At 55.1% G+C, this 16,186-nt stretch overlaps 6 protein-coding genes across 6 annotated transcripts; 3 read left to right on the forward strand and 3 right to left on the reverse strand.

Annotated features, from left to right (window-relative positions):
* Nucleotides 1-31: 31 nt before the first annotated feature.
* CDEST_07041 (Putative cytochrome b5-like heme/steroid binding domain-containing protein) lies at nt 32-2,390 on the forward strand. Its single transcript, XM_062923200.1, has 3 exons — nt 32-577; nt 773-1,169; nt 1,262-2,390. The coding sequence occupies exons 2-3, from the start codon at nt 870-872 to the stop codon at nt 1,769-1,771; spliced, it is 810 nt and encodes a 269-aa protein (XP_062779251.1). The 5' UTR covers nt 32-577; nt 773-869; the 3' UTR covers nt 1,772-2,390.
* A 74-nt stretch (nt 2,391-2,464) lies between these two features.
* On the reverse strand, nt 2,465-4,986 carry CDEST_07042 (Putative cupredoxin). The gene is made up of 3 exons (XM_062923201.1): nt 3,670-4,986; nt 3,270-3,609; nt 2,465-2,994 (listed from the first exon to the last, which is right to left on the reverse strand). The coding sequence occupies exons 1-3, from the start codon at nt 3,716-3,718 to the stop codon at nt 2,712-2,714; spliced, it is 672 nt and encodes a 223-aa protein (XP_062779252.1). The 5' UTR covers nt 3,719-4,986; the 3' UTR covers nt 2,465-2,711.
* Nucleotides 4,987-6,039: 1,053 nt separating this feature from the next.
* On the forward strand, nt 6,040-6,754 carry CDEST_07043 (uncharacterized protein; the record flags this gene model as incomplete). The annotated part of the gene is made up of 1 exon (XM_062923202.1): nt 6,040-6,754. One exon carries the CDS (start codon nt 6,040-6,042, stop codon nt 6,394-6,396), a length of 357 nt encoding a protein of 118 aa, XP_062779253.1. The 3' UTR covers nt 6,397-6,754.
* A 2,173-nt stretch (nt 6,755-8,927) lies between these two features.
* CDEST_07044 (uncharacterized protein) lies at nt 8,928-9,389 on the forward strand (the record flags this gene model as incomplete). Its single annotated transcript, XM_062923203.1, has 1 exon — nt 8,928-9,389. One exon carries the CDS (start codon nt 8,928-8,930, stop codon nt 9,387-9,389), a length of 462 nt encoding a protein of 153 aa, XP_062779254.1.
* Nucleotides 9,390-9,582: 193 nt separating this feature from the next.
* On the reverse strand, nt 9,583-11,134 carry CDEST_07045 (Putative centromere protein X). The gene is made up of 2 exons (XM_062923204.1): nt 10,443-11,134; nt 9,583-10,381 (listed from the first exon to the last, which is right to left on the reverse strand). Exons 1-2 carry the CDS (start codon nt 10,845-10,847, stop codon nt 10,334-10,336), a joined length of 453 nt encoding a protein of 150 aa, XP_062779255.1. The 5' UTR covers nt 10,848-11,134; the 3' UTR covers nt 9,583-10,333.
* A 267-nt stretch (nt 11,135-11,401) lies between these two features.
* CDEST_07046 (Putative mitochondrial carrier protein) lies at nt 11,402-13,527 on the reverse strand. The gene is made up of 5 exons (XM_062923205.1): nt 13,349-13,527; nt 13,027-13,048; nt 12,822-12,898; nt 12,423-12,668; nt 11,402-12,366 (listed from the first exon to the last, which is right to left on the reverse strand). Exons 1-5 carry the CDS (start codon nt 13,385-13,387, stop codon nt 11,803-11,805), a joined length of 948 nt encoding a protein of 315 aa, XP_062779256.1. The 5' UTR covers nt 13,388-13,527; the 3' UTR covers nt 11,402-11,802.
* Nucleotides 13,528-16,186: the final 2,659 nt, after the last annotated feature.

Here is a 16,186-nt window from a genome sequence, read left to right on the forward strand (position 1 = left end):
CTACATGCTTGTCAGGACTGAATAGCATGCATAACACAAGGTGACGATGATGGATTCTTTGACAAGTTCCAATCCCATTGCCACCGCCAGCATCATGTCTATCGTGTCCATCTACGGAGTACCTGGGCCAGGTAGGTGAAGTTACTTATCTACCCGGATATTTCGACCAGGGCGACAGCTTCTGGAAGCTTGAGACACGCGACGGGTACTCTGTATCCGTATATTTATAGTGTCAGCGCCACAGCTAGTAGTTTAGGGAAGCCTAATTCTTTTGCAAGCAGCTCCAGAGGACTGTACTCTATCTGTAACTTGCCCTCCTCCAGGAACACTCCTGCATCAATCTGAAAAAGCCCCCCCAACTCGTCGTGGTCCCAGAAAAGGGGACTTCTCTCCATCGGATAGCTTGGATCCGCCGCAACCTATCACGCGCCGTCTAAAAGTCACCTTTCGCCGTTTTCGCGGCTTTGCGTCCCCCGCCGGGCCACACACCCCCGTTCCTCACTCTCGGCCTCCACATCGTCACCGGTCCATCCGCCCACCTTGTCTGCCGCTGGCGGAGTGCAGAAAGCCTGCAGAAGTAAGTGCTTGACTCCATTCAGCTGCTTTTTGGTTCTTCTGTTATTTCTAGAAATCTGTCCGTTGCTTCCGCTTGTCACCCCACATCAACAACGTGACAGCAGACAGGGGGCCTCTCTCGCTCTCTCTCACTCTCACTTTCACTCTGCTTTTAGCCTAACCCTGCCGATCATTCAAGTACTTACCTAGCTTTCAGTCGAAACAATCTGACTTTGTCTACCGTGGCTTCAACATCATCGCTGCCAACCACACTACCAATTGCCCCCTTCCACGGAATAGAAGCACCCACGGCCATGGCAGACGAATCTCCCAGTGTGCGCCAGCGCAAGCCGGTGCAGCAAGCCGAGGACGACGACAACCTGTTTGCGGGCACCCCGGCCGAACACTCGCGGGGGAAGAAGAGCAAAAAGTCCAAGAAGGCAAAGGCTGAGGCGGACGTGTACAGCCCCTACGTCGACATCCTCCGCCTGCTGAGCTTCCTTCTCCTCGCATCGTGCGCCCTCAGCTATCTCCAGAGCAATGGCGAAAGCTTCTTCTGGGGTCAAAAGAACAAGCCCTGGTACCTGCGGCCCAGCTACTGGCGGTCCAAATGGGTGCGTACATCCAGCCCTCCTTTCTGCAGAGAGGCACTCCTACCCACTGTCCATCCTGCAGACTGCAGATGCTAACCCACGACCATCCGCAGAACGGGCCCATTTACCTCACCCCCGAAGAGCTCCTCCAGTACGACGGCTCGGACCCCGAGAAGCCCATCTACCTCGCCATCAACCACACCATCTTCGACGTCTCGGCGAACCCGCGCATCTACGGCCCGGGCGGCTCCTACAACGTCTTCGCCGGCCGCGACGCCTCGCGCGGCTTCGTCACGGGCTGCTTCATGGAGGACCGCACCCCGGACATGCGCGGCGTCGAGGCCATGTTCCTGCCGCTCGACGACCCCGAGATCGACCGCCACTGGTCCTACGACGACATGCGGAGGCTACAGGAGGAGGAGCTGGCCGCCGCCCACGCCAAGGTCCACGACGCGCTCAAGCACTGGGTCGATTTCTTCTCCAAGAGCGACAAGTACGGCGCCGTCGGCAAGGTCAGGAGGGATCCCGGCTGGCTCGAAAAGGAGCCCAAGAAGAAGCTGTGCGAGCAGGCGCAGAAGGGCAGGGTCCCGAGGAAGATTCCTGGGCAGGAGGGCCAGAACTAGGTGCCATGACGACGGACCGCGCTTGCTTGAATACTATGTTGTCTCGTTCATAGGCACTTTGAACAGAGCAGCAGCTCGTTTCCCTGCCATGGACTCAACTGTGGGAGCGCCAACCATGTGCAACTTGCCATGGTGCGTTCACAGCTACCCTGCGAACCGCTTGCCCGACGAATCTGAACAAACTAAATGTGACAAGCGTAATGCTGTGCTCTCTTGCCTTCTGAGTGGCTGCTTTCAAGATCTGGTCTACCCACCAAGGGGTTGTGTAACGGGCCGAGGACCGGTTAGTGGTTGGTCACGCGCAAGCCCGTCACATTTCGCATCCACGCGCCCCCTCTAATATTCAATTTCAATCCTCTTGGGGCCCCGGTGACATTACAGAGGACAAGCCAAAGAGGGGCAAGAGGAGTCATTGCTTTTCAGGTAGAAATGCTCAGTCAACCATATTTGGTTTCTTGGAAGTCCCCTCTCTATTCGACCATGCTTGAATGCTGTGGCGAGGGATTCAAGCTCGTCTTGAGCTTGGTTTTTGAGAGTGTTCCGTATACGTGATTGCCGGTCGCCCTGAGTGGTCAAGCCCACGGCGACCGACACACAGACAGTTCAGACATTTGCGCGTGGAGATGGATTGCACTGCCAGAATCAAGAAACTCGATTTAGATACTATAGCAAATCAATCATGCAATTGACGCCGTTCCCGGCATGGATCCCCATATACACAGGGAGAAAGCCCCCCCTTTCTAGTCTTTTGGTTTTCTCGGGCTTCCCGGCCGTACCGTGCGAACCAGCGGTTGACATGCGCCGCCCTCCACGAATGATGAGGTAAAAAAAAGAGGAAAAGTGAATGGTATTAAGTTTCATCAGCACAAAAAGTGTACACCGTGGCCAGAGCCCAACGCCCGGCCTGACCCGAACTCCACAGCCGTCACGACGACGCTTCTTACAAGAGCAGGAAGCCGGCACCGAGGGCGAGCAGCAAAGTACCGGGCGCGCTGAGGGAGACGGCGCCGGCGGTAGGAGGAGAGGACGGTGTGGCACCGGAACCGCCGCCGCTGCCGCCGTTGGAGCCACCGCCGTTGGAGCCGCCACCGGCACCGCCAGTGGGAGAGGCAGAACCGCCGCCGTTGCCGCCTGCAGAGCCACCGCCGGGGATCTGGGCCTGAGGGACATTCTTTGCTGCCTTGGCGTAGTTCTCAATGGTACGGGTGGCGTTGGCCCTGGAGCTGTTGAAATTGTTAGCATCGTGTCTGTGCCATTTGGTGTGCGATGTGTGTGAGTGGATGAGTGGGTGCTGTGTAATTATGTCCATGCGCCCCTCGGGTTTCGTCTTGTATCATCGTCCGAAGGATGAAACGTGGTACAGCCACAAAGCGGCACGGATGCGTCATCCGCAGACGGGTCCCGGCTTGACAACTTGACATGTGCGGCGAAGAATACAGGGGACCAAAAAGCAGAAACTTGGGCCAGAAAAGGATAAGTGGATCAGGATATGACTTACTTCTCGTTGATGACCATAACCATGCCGTTTTGGCAGTGCTTGCCCTGGGAGCAGTACAGCCACATGGGCGCGGTGCTGTTGACCATGACGGTGAAGACGGGAATTTGTCCCATAGCGGCCGAGGCTTGAACAGGTTGGTAGCCCGAGTAGACGCCCTTTGCCGAGGCGTTTACGTTGGAGATGGGGATGCACGGGTTGTCGAAGGTGGACTGGACAACTGAGTGGTTGCCGCCGCGGAATTGGAACTGCACCATGGAGCCGACGGGGGCGTTGATCTTGTCGGGGAAGAACTTGAGCGTGTTGTTGGTCGAGGCGACGGAGACGACCTGCACGTCGACGGCTGCGAGTGGTCGTGTTAGTCTCTTTGCCCTCGGCATCATGACTTGGGTCTCCGACTTACCCTGAGCAACGGCGGCCAGAGCCGTAACAACCATAGCCGAGATATGCATTTTGAGAGTCTTTTATGTGGTTCTTAATCAACCAGTAGAATAGTGTTGTGAATATTTGGTCGGCGGAGACGAGTCGAGCGAGAGTAGCGGTACTAAACGGTTGGAATATCGAGCAAAAAGCGACTTGCGCTTGGTAGGACTAGCCTTTGGAGAAGTTGAAGAATTAAAGATTCGAGAAGAAAGTAAAGAAAAGGGAAGAAGAAACTAGGAAATCCCGCCTCAAGATTGTTTGTTGATGGAATCTCCAGAAAGAAAGAGGGACCAGACACAGAGGGAGGGGGGTGCGAGGGAACGGCATGAATTTAAGCAGCCCTCGGGATCGTCCCAAGATCCAGTAAGAGGAAGCCTCGACAACGGAAAGAAGAAAAAGCCAGACCCTCAGGCCCCCTGATTGCATCGATTGGGTGGTCGTCGTCGTTGTCGCTGTCTTTCGTCGAGCATCTGAAAAGGTAAAGACCCTTGTCCACGCCCCTTCCCGGGCACCGGCCCACCGCGAGACGTCAGTGGACAAGGGGCCGGAGAGGGGGCCCCTTTCGACCATGGGCGTGTTGCAAATGACGGTAGAAGCGAGGCGAGACGAGACGAGGCGAATGGACGTTGGTTGCGAAGGGGGTGTGGTAGGTGAGAGAGTGATGGGGGAGGAGGAGGAGGAGGCTGATGCAGCGTGGTTGAAACGCGTTTTGACCATGGCAGCCAGGCCATGGGTGTGAGAGCCTACCCTGCATCTGGACCTGGGCCAATGTGCCCGCCGCACCGACTCTGTCTGGTGGGCTTGGAACGACGGCTGGTTTGGTCAATTCTGCAGGTCTAGGACAATGGGAAACACATCAAAACCCAAGCTTACAGGATGTTGTTTGTCGATCCCCTATCGCCGGTTTTTATTGGGAGGTTTTTGTTTTCATTTTTTATGCTGCTGCCACTGCCGGACCTCGCATTTGCCTGCGTCCTGCTTGCTGCTGTCGTCGGTGGCTTTTCCCGACTTGGCATTTGCAACTCCTCTTGGGATTTAATGTAGATGCACTACCGCATAGCTTAACATCCGCACCTAGTTTGATGGGGTCTCCGTCAGGTTGTTGTGTAAGGAACCCTTGTCTCCCAAGTGGCTTGCCAGAAGCGGATGGGTATGGGGGAAGACCCCAAAGCCGGCCAAGACGGCTTCCAAGCAAGACGATACAAGCTAGGAGAATGGAAGCCGTTGTACCCGGGTGTAGTATTACCGCCCATTAGCACAAGAAAAAAGAAATGAGGAGGGTCTGGAAGCGTAGATCCGACGGGTTGCAAGACGGACGGCCCCGATGGGGGAGATGGCCTACAAAGGTAGTAGACACGAGGGAGCTCGGACTCTCATCGTGGGCTGTGAACTCGTGCCACTGACAGACACAACGCCACACACCGCGGCAGGCCAACGTCAGTCAACTGAGGATGATGGGCCCGAGGAGGCCAGACTAGCTGAACGGCAATTGGGTTTTGCGACGCTGCTGCACCTGCTTATAATCAGACAATCACACACACGCCCGGTAGTGGCGCACGCGCAGGCTACGCCAATGTCGTAAAATTGTAACGTCGTCAAAGTTGGGACCAGGCCGATCTTGACAGGATAGAAAAGAGATCCGAAAGGAACACTGGCAGTAACTGCGGTTCGTCTGCTCGCCAGAAAATGGAAAGGTAAAAGCAAATGAAAAAAGTTATCTCATCATGATTGGACTTCAGCCCGTCAAACCTCCGAGCCACACACGCGCACACACACACGCACATGGATCCGTACGTATTCGCACACCGAGACACCTACATTCCGCACAAAACAGGCCCGTCAGTCGGCCTTCGACCATCAGGCCAATGGAGGAATGCAACCCTGTTGCCCCGAGTCCGTAGCTGAGAGGTAAGGTTGAGAAATAAAAAAAGAGGAGACACCTAGCAAGACGGTACAAAAGCCAAGACCAAAACCAAGACCAAAACCAAGACGGGTCACGGGGCAGCCACGACTTCCCTTCATTGCCTCTAGTCGTGAGTAATCACCTGAGTGCCTGCTCCCCTCCCGCCACTGTCCATCTGGACCGTGAATGGGAATAGCAGAGAGAGAAGAAAAAGTTGAGACTGGCAAGCGGTGATAGCGCGTGTCAATCCAAGTCGGACGACGTCGAAGCCGAAATAAGGTTTGGGTACGCACGGTCCGCCCAGCGAGCCAGGACACGCACTCACACCCCCGTCGTGATTCGTCCTCAGTACCGAGACCCATAATATATCCACCCACTGCCCCTTGGTAGCTCTTTGTTATTGGCTGAAGCTCTAACCGTACCTGCCGAAAAGAGGCTGGCGCTCGGATGTGCTTCACTGACACTCTCCCTCAGCCCTCTGACAGTTCCGTAACGCACCCTGTTTCATCCCCTCCGTCCACAACCACGGATTCCCTCCCCATCACTGCTGCGTCCTCCGTCCTCCGTCCTCGTCCCGGACCACCTTGCTGCGTCTTAGCCATTTTCGACCACGTTTGCCGCTTTGCCATTTTGCCCCCGCCCACCCCAGTTCTGCCCCGTTGGCGGGAGGGCCTGTCAAGACTCCTGAGTCGTCCGTCCATCCGTCGTCCCGCCGCGTGTTCCGCCCTGGCGATATTGCATACCGACGACCCCAACGGAAAATTGCCCGACAATACATTAATTGCACACCAGGAATCAAGATAACCCAAGCAGCCGACACCCTTGCCGATCTTAGCTTCCCAACCGCTGCGTCACATTGCCGTTGCTTGTCATTGCTTGGCCGCTTCTTCGTCTTGTCAGCCCGTCTTTTAGAAGACACCCGACTCGCCCAGCAAGACCACGTCCACGACATCGTCATGCCCTCGCTCAGCCCTTGGCCATGGTATTTCCTCGCCCGTCGAGGAAAAAGACAGGTCAGTCAGTCAACGGAGGCTCTTGCGTCTGATATTCTCGTCCCCGTCCCCTGCCGCCTTCCTTATTATGTCGTCTCCCTGCCTCTCTGGCCAACGGTTACCCTCCAGTGCAGGGAGAAGAAACCTATCTATCCTAGTATATCCAATCCGTTTGATGGCTTTGCCTGTGTCTGAAGACTAGCAAATGCACTTAAAAGTAGACCAGCCTTAGGTACGCAAGATCAGCTTCCCGAGATCTACTATTCAAGCATGATCCATACACCCGCCGCACACACTGCTAAACTTAATCGTAATTCCTCGCAACCAGGCGCCTCCCCATGCCTTTTTCATGCCCCTTTCCCTTCCCTTTGGAGCGGCATTCCGACTCTTGGCTCTGCCTCGCCTCGTGACTCTCATGCCCCCTGACCCGTTCCCATCACAGCCCACAGGTCCATCACTCTCCCTGGCCCAGAGTAAAACAGGGGTGCCTTGCTTCTACAAACGCTTGTCATGTTTCCTCCGTCCCACGGATGCCTTAGTCGCCGTCCCCTTCCACGTGGATCCCTCATTTCCCCTTCGCCCGTCGAAGCATCAAGGCAGTCGAAGGGTCGTCTCACGGAAGAGACAGCCGCTTCCAGCCACCGCCGCCGGGACCATATAACCGCCTGTCGTTAGAGCCTCGAGTACCCCCCCTTTGCCCGCTGTCTACTTGATCAAAGATTGTTTCAAACTGCATGCGGGTTGCAAATCTCTTCGGATAGAGGCGTCTCAGGGTAACTCGAAAGCCGTCCGCCGTTCCTGGCCCGGGGCAGAAACGAAACGCTCTTGTTCTCATTAACGAATCGATGCGTCAAAAATATATCAAGAAATTTTCCGGCTTCAACCAAACTGCCGCTTGGCTACGCGGAGGGTTCTAAGAATAGTGGCGTTCGCACTGGGCAGCCCGGATTAGGGGTTTCAATCCATGGTTGAAATGACAGGCCCTTTCGCCGCCGTTCAGAAACTATATCTTCATTTGAGCTGACACTTTCACGCCTTCTGGGCGTCGTCCCAAGTTGGTTCGTCTTGCGCGACAAGAAGAGACAAACTCTCGTTACGTACCGCCACTGTCTCTTGGACCTCGGTCACTATCCCGCACCCATCACCCATTACCCAGTCCTCTGCCTTTTTCTTCCTTATCCAACCATTCACTGTCTTGGAACGCAAGGTAGTCCTTGGGCACAAAAGACACCGGGTAGCAGGGCGAACCTGTGCCGCCGCCAAGGTCCTCGACTACTCATGTCCCGTTATGTCTGAGAGAAGGCGAGCAATGGGGTAGCAGAACATGGGGCCAAACATCTCTTCAACACACACTCCCGCACACTAACATTCGCTTTCTCCGAACGCTAGCGTTGACGCCCAAATCTCCGCGGCTAGGAGAAGCTCCCTTGGGGTGAGGTGTCAGGAAACATTGGACGAAGCTGGCTGGCTTCACGACTCATTCACCGACACACTGCCAAGCCGTGAGTGAGGGCCAGATTTAGTCAGGTTTCTTTCCTCGCTCTCTCCCAGCCAACGCTTGGCAAGAGTGTCACCAGAGTTGACAATACTTGAGAACGCGAAGTGTTTGTGTTACATGTGAAGGACTTCAAGACACAACTCACTGGACGTGTTGGTGGACGATGCTCATGTCAGCCTCGTAGCATAAAACAATCCACGTTCTCCACTTGGACATTGCTCGAGTATTCTTAGAAATTATGTACGGCATGTGGTACGCTTATGATATACAGGGCGATCAAGAGGACTCGACCCCATCTTACGTCACGGGGAACAAAGGTCGTTATGGATTTCAGAAAGTGCAGACTCACAGAAGCCAAGGAAGTCCGAGAGTTGGCGTTCCGTGCGTGAACGGGAGAAGACGATTCCTGAGTGAGGCTCGAGGCTGATTTGAGCTCGACAAGGTCGGAAGCCGTGGTGCGTGTCAAGAGAACCGCGGCCGTGCTTTTTCCCCAGATCTATATACCAGGACTTCTCACGACTACCATACTGCTTTCTGTTTGGGATGGGTTTGGGACATGAGATGACGGTTTCTGGCCGACGACATCCAGCAGGAGGTAGAGGGGAAGGAAATCTCGAGTTCTTCTCTGACACTATGGCCGTTCACAAGTCGCTAGACGGCACTGGCCATCAACAACTATGTCTCGATCAAACGAAAAATCCCAAGGAAAGAAAACGAAGAGTTCTTCTACAAACTGTTCATTGGTTCAGAACGCTGCTGATACTCTCAACTGCGTAAAATCCCGGAATCTTTCCAAAAGAAAAAGGCTGGAAGAGACCATCGTCGTCACGAAACCTCTCCCCCGAATGGCTCAGGCTTCACCACCGTGGTCCGCTCGCCCCATCACAAACAACTCCCGTGCTTTGTACTACAGACGACGCTCCAATCCAATGCAACTAGAAACCGAGTTGACATGGCTTTCCCGGGTGGGGGATCCTGGCCGGAATGTCATGTTTGCTGTGACCCAGACCTGGACGATGAAAACCCCCCGAGAGGTGCCAAGTTCGTCGTGTCAGCGTCGGGTTTCGTCCCAAGAAATCCCGCCTCAGACACAGACAAAGACCCTTCGTCCTCTTCGAGAGCCGGTCCGTGTTTGCCGACGAGCCGCGGGCATTGTTGTTTTGCTCAATCGAGGCAGGTTAGTACCCGACGAGCTCGTGCTTGCTTGCCCGTCCTCCCCACCCCCCTCTGATGTTTCGTCTGAACACCGACTCGGTCTGAAGCAGGAAGAGTGGCAGCCCTCTTCTCTCCCCCATTCCTTCGAATGACAGATTTGTCCCGGCCGGTTTGATTCACTCTTGGGGTCTGGTCCGAGGACGATGACGGACCAGGGTCGGCTGACATCTTCATCAAAGTCGTAGGACAGGAGAGCGAGGGGATATCTGAACGGCTTTGATGGGGTCACGGGGCCTCCATTGTGAACGGCCCGAAGACCTGATGCCTGTACAGATCATAGTCGGCGCATTTATCCATCACACGATCGGGCCGGCGGCGGGTATCCAAATTATTATTGTTTTAGTGCCGTCTGTCCGGCACATGCAACCAAGACATGTATGTATACACATATTTGTTTGAAGAGGATCAACATCATGTACTTTCTGTGTACCTCCGCTCCGCTGCTTGACAAACATGTCTGCTAGTTACAGCAGAAATGCGTTTGCACATCCACCTGATCGACCGGAAGAAGAAGTGAGAGGCTTGCCCACGGGCCAAGGCCGCAACCACAATGGCTTTGTGTGAAAGCCTGGGCCGCACAGTCTGTTCGCGTCTTCATTGGCGCCATATGGTGCCTACGTGGAGTGACCAAAGCCAGGGGATTTACACCTTTTGAGGGAATAGGTCCGGCCGCAGTCCTTCGGGCTGCCCGAAGAGTTTCTGGGCGCTTTAGTTTAGATGACCAACTTCCTGCCCACCTGTGTAGAGCATTCTTGGACGTCCCGCCACGTCCCTTCCTGGTTCCCAGAACCTCTCTGGCAGACCAGCAGGGTGAACAATGTAGGCACCTTTCCGCGGCTCTTTCTGCAACGGCAAGCTGGAGACGATATCTGTCTCCCCATTCAAGAAGATCTGTTGAACTGATACTGTCGCAACACATCCATTCCCATTGAGAGAAGCGTCTTCCCAAACGTAGAAGTTGTGTAGTGAAGAACATTCCGGGTATCTTTCGCGATAGGATCGGGGGCTGTCAATTGCGACTTGTTGCCGCCGATCCTCAAAAGTCCATGAGCAGCTGCGGCGCAATCTTCTCCAAGTCTTCGACCTAAACCACACCGTCAGTCGTCTGCACCCTCTCGAGACAGGAAACACGCGCCCGAACTCACCTCGAGGAAGCCGCCGGGCCTCTCGTGAACACACCGCGCGATGGCCTCTCGGACAAAGATGTCCATATACCTGCCCGCCGCCGCATTCGCGTCCTTACTGAGCCGCGTGTCGTCCTTCTCGAAGAACAGGTGGAGGAGCCGCGTCAGCAGCTCGGGCGGGATAGTGTTATCGGGCGCGTCGGCGCTTCCCCCCTCCTCCTCCTCATCCTCCTCCTCCGCTGCCTCCTCGACATCGTCCTCGTCGACGACGACCCGCGTCGCCGCGTCGCTGTCGGAGAGCCCAAAAGGCCCCGACTTCTTTCGCGCGGGCTGCTGAGTGGCCTTCCGCTTCGTGCCTGCGGCGGCGGGTTCTTGGGACTTGGCGGGACGACCGCGCTTCGCGGGCTGTGCTGACTGTCTTGGCATTCTGGAGGTTTGGTCTCGTTACAATAGACCACAATAGAAGGGAAGCGCGTTCGCGTTGTCGGGGAAGATGAAGGCTCGAGAAGTTCGGGACGATGCTGGCTGCCTGGCTGGCTGGTTGGTTGTCATCCCAGGTGACGAGATTTCGTGGGTAGTCGCAAGCAGTCGAGTAACGACAGGAATTCCACGTGTCGAAGGTATGATAACCCACTTCCCCGAGCAAGATGTCAAGGGGGTGCGCTCGCTGAAGTGCGAGATCTGATCTGACTTCGGATCAGGCGATCAGGGCGGGGAGCATGTGGGGTGGGAGCGAGACGCGACTGTCACTGTCACTGCGGAAGTGTAGACGCGCATCACGGCACTAGCACCATTGACCAATCACGTCGACGCAACTTGGGATCTGGCAAACTCTCAACGCCACGTCTCATCATCATCACCATCACTAAACCATCATCAACAGATATTGTGTCGAAGAATGACACTCGTTCTTTCAAATCACAGAGCACGAGTAGTTAGAACCTCCAATCTTAGAAACAAGGAAATCTTCCTATTGTACCACGGAAGTCTATCAATTCATGCAAGACCAAGGAAAATCCACGCCAGGATAAACCAGAAGCCAGTCGAGTCCGGCGGAGAAAGAGGTTGCGTGAACAAATGCAATCGAGAATTGCTTTAGTGTACAAATTACAGTGGATTAGGTAGCAAGCAAAGCTCTTCAGGTCATGTAAGAGAACGCCTTGCCATATGCCAGTCTAAACCACGAAGGACTGGCCGACGCAGACGAGCCACCTTTTGTGGCGTCCGCATCCAAAGTCCCTCCGCAACTTCCATCTCACCCCTTTTGTCAACCGAATCCTCATCTGATCCTAGCCAGCCACGAATCCCCACAGCCCGGGTGTTCGCCAACTGCCAACCCGCCACCGATGAAGAGTTTATACACGAAGAGGTGTCAAGGCATTTAGCCGGAGCCACCCTTGAAGGCCTTGCCGAAGAGCAGGACCTGGAGCTGGTCGTAGATGGACAGGACACCAGCACCGGCAACACCACGGAGAATGTTGGCACCAGCACCCTTGAAGAGAGACTTGACACCCTCCTTGGCGATGATCTGCTTGCCGGCGTCGAAGGAGCTCTTGTACTTGACGGCCTCACCAGAGGTCATCATCATGCGACGACGGATGGTGTCAAGGGGGTAAGAAGCGATACCGGCGGCGGTGGTGACGCACCATCCGAGAGCGAAAGAGGCAAGGAAGTTGTTGGCGAGGTTACCGGTGAGGACGACGGGCTTGATGGAGTCGTAGAGACCGAAGTAGAGACCACGGTAGACGACGATACCAGCGACGGAGGGCATGAAACCACGGTAGAGACCGGCAATACCGTCAGAGGCGAGGGTCTTGCGGTAGACGTCGACGAGGCCGTTGAACTGGCGCTCACCACCCTTCTTGGCGGACTTGGCGTCGTTGGCCAGACGGGTACGGGCGTAGTCGAGGGAGTAGACGAAGAGGAGGGAAGTGGCACCAGCAGCCTGCATTCCATGTCAGTCGACTTGTTTCATTGAGTGCAAGACAAGGGGAAACTTACACCACCGGAGGCCAGGTTACCAGCCATCCACCACGCGTAGCCGTCGCGCTCCTTCTTGAAGCCGAACATCTTCTTGAACTTGTCACGGAAAGCGAAGTTCAGGGCCTGGGTGGGGAAGTAACGGATGACGTTGGCAGTGTTGCCACGCCACAGAGACATGACACCCTCGTCGGCGGCGGTACGACGGAAGCAGTCGGCAATGCCGTCGTACTTGCGGTCGAGACGACCCTGCTTAAGCATCTCATCCTATGAGGTTGTTAGTTGCGGTTCATGAGCTTCATAATAGCTGGCTCAGTGGACCAAGGTCACGTGTCATTGCGTATTGACACTACACCGGGAAGACCCGGAGGACCTTGGCTGACCACTTGTCAACATCGGGTACAAAGAGTTTTCACTGACCTGGTTCTGGATGAGGAGCTTGATACGCTCGATGGGGGCAGCAGCAGTCTTGGAGACAGCGGCAGAGACACCTCCCACTGTAGGAATCTGTTAGCGATTATTCGGATGATTTGATTATTTGCATCGTGTCGTCCCCAACAGCTCGCCGAAGTCGGTAGCTGATGAGTGACATTGATACGGCAACGTCATTGATGGTAGAACATACTGAGGAAGTCAGCCACGAAGGGCTAGAAGATAAAAGTTAGCACATTGATTCAATGGGTGTCTTGATTCCAACCAGCGCTTAAGAAAATTCTCGGCCTCGGTCCGTCGGTCCATTCATCGGCGGCGATAAGCCGAGCATTGGCCATTGTCGTATCGAACGCGGCCCATCGGGTCGGGATGGGCCGCCTCTTGATGAAACCAAAGTTGGAAGTCCATGGCCACCAAGAGTAGACCGGCGATGGATGGAGGTAACGTCGCCGGCGAGGGAGTTCTTTCTTTTCGCGCAGGCTCGGATAAAAGGAGACGGGGATGTGATGGCTTACCGGCATGCCCAGAACCTTCTGGTCGGTAGGAGGAGACATTTTGGCTGTGGGTTTCTTCTCAAAAGATCAACCTCAGAGAAAAGAATGAGCGGAGATGGACGGAGGAGTAGAAGGAGATGTGAAGACGGAAGGGCGAGTCGAGAGAATTTAAGTGCTCCGACGGTAGCAGGTTTGAGGGAGGGAAAAAAAAAATTCCTGCAGGGTGGCCGAAGAAGGAACAGCTTTTGAGCGAATCTTTCCGGGCCGCGCTAAACAGGGAGCACCGACCACCTCGGGACAGGGCCAGGGTGCGTGAGTGCGTGAGAGGTGGGCAGAAAAGCGGGTCCCCCTTTCGCTGGCGGCCCTCCAGACTCCAGACAGTCCCAGTATGTCCACTGTCCAGCGTCTTCCCTCTCCAGTGTCGGGTGGGTCGACGCCCCCCAAACTCGCTGGGAAGGTGCAGCGCCAGCGCCAGCGATAGGAGAGGTGAGGTTTTTCTTTGGCCGGGCAACTGTTGCCTCAGGCCGGAGCGCTAGTTTGCCATGGAATTGAGATACCGGTTCACCCCGAGATTTGCACGGGGACTCCGCTGCAGGCTCTCTCTCTCTATGTGTGTGTGTGTGTGTGTGTGTCTGACGGGAGGACGATGTGTTTTTAGCGCTCGTTAGCTGGGCTCTGGGTTGCTTCGTTTGTCTCGTAGCGGAAGCTGTCAAGTCCAGACAGCAACTCCTGCTGTAGTCACAGTCTTGATGAATAGGGGCATTTTGGCAGTCTCAAATGAGACTGACGCTTGGGGGAGAGAGAGATGATGGCCTGGAGCATCAAGGTGCTGCTTAACGAATTGCATACGGGATTGACGATCTGAACAGATGATGCCAAACAGCAGAAGCATAGCCGGACGGCCGGTCAGCCTATTTACCTCTGCTTAATGAAATTCCATTCCAGGCCTCTTTGTCCGTCTATGTAAACGTAGATGCCACTCCAATATCATGTCCTGTCGTGTTCCAGAACCACTGACATCACCAGCCCGTGTGCTTCCTCTCGTGAGCATGATTGATGGCTGTTTGTTGTCCAAGTCTAGCCGGGAAGTGCGGAAACACAGCATCCAGGGCTATCTGCCGTGGCAACCAGACATTACTGATGGATATTTCAATGTCATCAGCATCCCCCCTTCTAGCCCCTTCATCCCGAGCAAGATGTCTCCCATGTCCCGGTGCCAAGCTCGGATGGCTGGGTCGGGCACCCTCCTGGGGTCTGTCTGGGAAGCCCGCAAAATTGCAGCGTCCCAATCCTTTGAGCCGCCGCCGCTAATTCGCATCCGCCATTGACCTGCATCCAGACAGCCGAGCTTAAAAAAAGAAAGAGAAAAACCACACATGCTCCAGAAGGCCAGGGGGCGGCCCTGGTCGGCCGAGTCAAGTCTCCTCGCTGGCCTCGGGTCAATACAGCGAAAACGGCAGGTCTTCCAGTGCGCGCGTCCCGTCGTCCCTTTCGTGTGCGACGTGAGGTACGGACGAAGGTATTGAAAACGTACCCATACGGCAGGTAGAGCACTCACATGCTCGTGAAGGACGCATAGGATAGTTAGAACTTGATTCATACAGGCTAGTCGGCTGGATGCGAAACCGCCGTACGAAGTATGTAAATGATGAAGCAGATCTATGGATACGGTCCACGCTGCCCAATATAATTTTTCGCCATCCTTGAAAGGGAGATACGGAAGGCGTCTTTTTCGCCTTCTCGAAAGCCGCTAGCAAAGCCGAGGGATTCCTATTACTATTGACACCTTGCATGTCCGCGTCGTACCAGGGTGGAAGCAATTGAGTTCTCGTGGCAAAGGACAGACAGACCGAACAGCGACGCTGGCTAGCCGCATGCCATGGGCACGAATGAAATAAGTGTGGCCGCTATCAAGTATCAACACACGAACCCAACGTCAAACTTCCGTCGGAAACGTCACGTGTTCCTTACTCGTACGCGGCGGCATCCCAAAACGAGAGGCGGCGAAGCCGGTCTGGGAACTTGCCAGCTGTGTCACCTTGTTTGCAGTCTCGGAGCGAGTCGTCCACTTTGTTAATTCGGTAATCAGGTAGCAGCCTGATCACAGATAGCCTCTTAGGCGAAAAGCGAATGAACGACCAGACATACGAACAACCAAGCTTGAATTGGCTGGGATGCCATTCCGCGAAGCCTCGGAACCCCAAGCCCCAAGCGCGGGAGACCGGGAGAGCGGGAAGAGGGATTGATGGGGACCATTGGAAGGATGGCTTTCGATGTGGATTGTCTCTCTGCCAGCTCAGCTTCTCCTATTTGGACATGGGTCCCCGTGTGAAAACAAAGACCGATCGGTCTGACTAAGGCGCGACAAGACGGATACCGGGGGGGGGGGAGGTTGGCTTCAGATTTCGCTCCGTTTTCTGGCTAACTGGAAGCGCCAGCGGGCCGCAAGCAGCCCCAGTTCACCTTGCTCTTACCCACACCGCACCGCACACCTTGCTGGTTGTTGTTGTTGTTGTTGTTGTTGTTTTCCGCGGATGCATTGGCGCCTTGTTGGTGGTCGGATTTGCAGTTGCCTTTTGCCAATCACAACAGAGCCTGATGACATAAGGCTGCTCTTCTTCTGCTTTTCCTAAAGGCCACGTGACAGTGACGGACTGGACCCGCTCTCGCCATGCATGGCTTCCTTTTTTTTTTTTTTTTTCAATACCTTAGGCTTCCTTCCGCCCCGTATTCGAAGCTCACGGTTCACCCACCCCCGTGCTGCGCATGTGGTTCATCTCGCTCGCCGCCTGCTCCAGATTGCATTCTCAGTTCCCCATCAACTCTCCAACATTGCCGACCGACCAACAAGAAAAATTC

The sequence above is a fragment of the Colletotrichum destructivum genome, chromosome 4, assembly GCF_034447905.1.
Source record: "Colletotrichum destructivum chromosome 4, complete sequence".
NCBI classification, from domain to species: Eukaryota; Fungi; Ascomycota; class Sordariomycetes; order Glomerellales; family Glomerellaceae; genus Colletotrichum; species Colletotrichum destructivum.

Bases quoted from the DNA above. Each gene is read 5' to 3' on its own strand.
- CDEST_07041 (XM_062923200.1), top strand. From the start codon at position 870: ATGGCAGACGAATCTCCCAGTGTGCGCCAGCGCAAGCCGGTGCAGCAA. The intron at 1,170-1,261 runs GTGCGTACATCC...GACCATCCGCAG, and splicing joins GCTACTGGCGGTCCAAATGG to AACGGGCCCATTTACCTCAC.
- CDEST_07042 (XM_062923201.1), bottom strand. From the start codon at position 3,718: ATGCATATCTCGGCTATGGTTGTTACGGCTCTGGCCGCCGTTGCTCAG. The intron at 3,610-3,669 runs GTAAGTCGGAGA...GACCACTCGCAG, and splicing joins TCTGGCCGCCGTTGCTCAGG to CCGTCGACGTGCAGGTCGTC. The intron at 2,995-3,269 runs GTAAGTCATATC...CAATTTCAACAG, and splicing joins GTTATGGTCATCAACGAGAA to CTCCAGGGCCAACGCCACCC.
- CDEST_07045 (XM_062923204.1), bottom strand. From the start codon at position 10,847: ATGCCAAGACAGTCAGCACAGCCCGCGAAGCGCGGTCGTCCCGCCAAG. The intron at 10,382-10,442 runs GTGAGTTCGGGC...GGTGTGGTTTAG, and splicing joins GGCCCGGCGGCTTCCTCGAG to GTCGAAGACTTGGAGAAGAT.
- CDEST_07046 (XM_062923205.1), bottom strand. From the start codon at position 13,387: ATGTCTCCTCCTACCGACCAGAAGGTTCTGGGCATGCCG. The intron at 12,669-12,821 runs GTCAGTGAAAAC...ACAACCTCATAG, and splicing joins AGCTCCTCATCCAGAACCAG to GATGAGATGCTTAAGCAGGG. The intron at 12,367-12,422 runs GTAAGTTTCCCC...CATGGAATGCAG, and splicing joins GTAACCTGGCCTCCGGTGGT to GCTGCTGGTGCCACTTCCCT.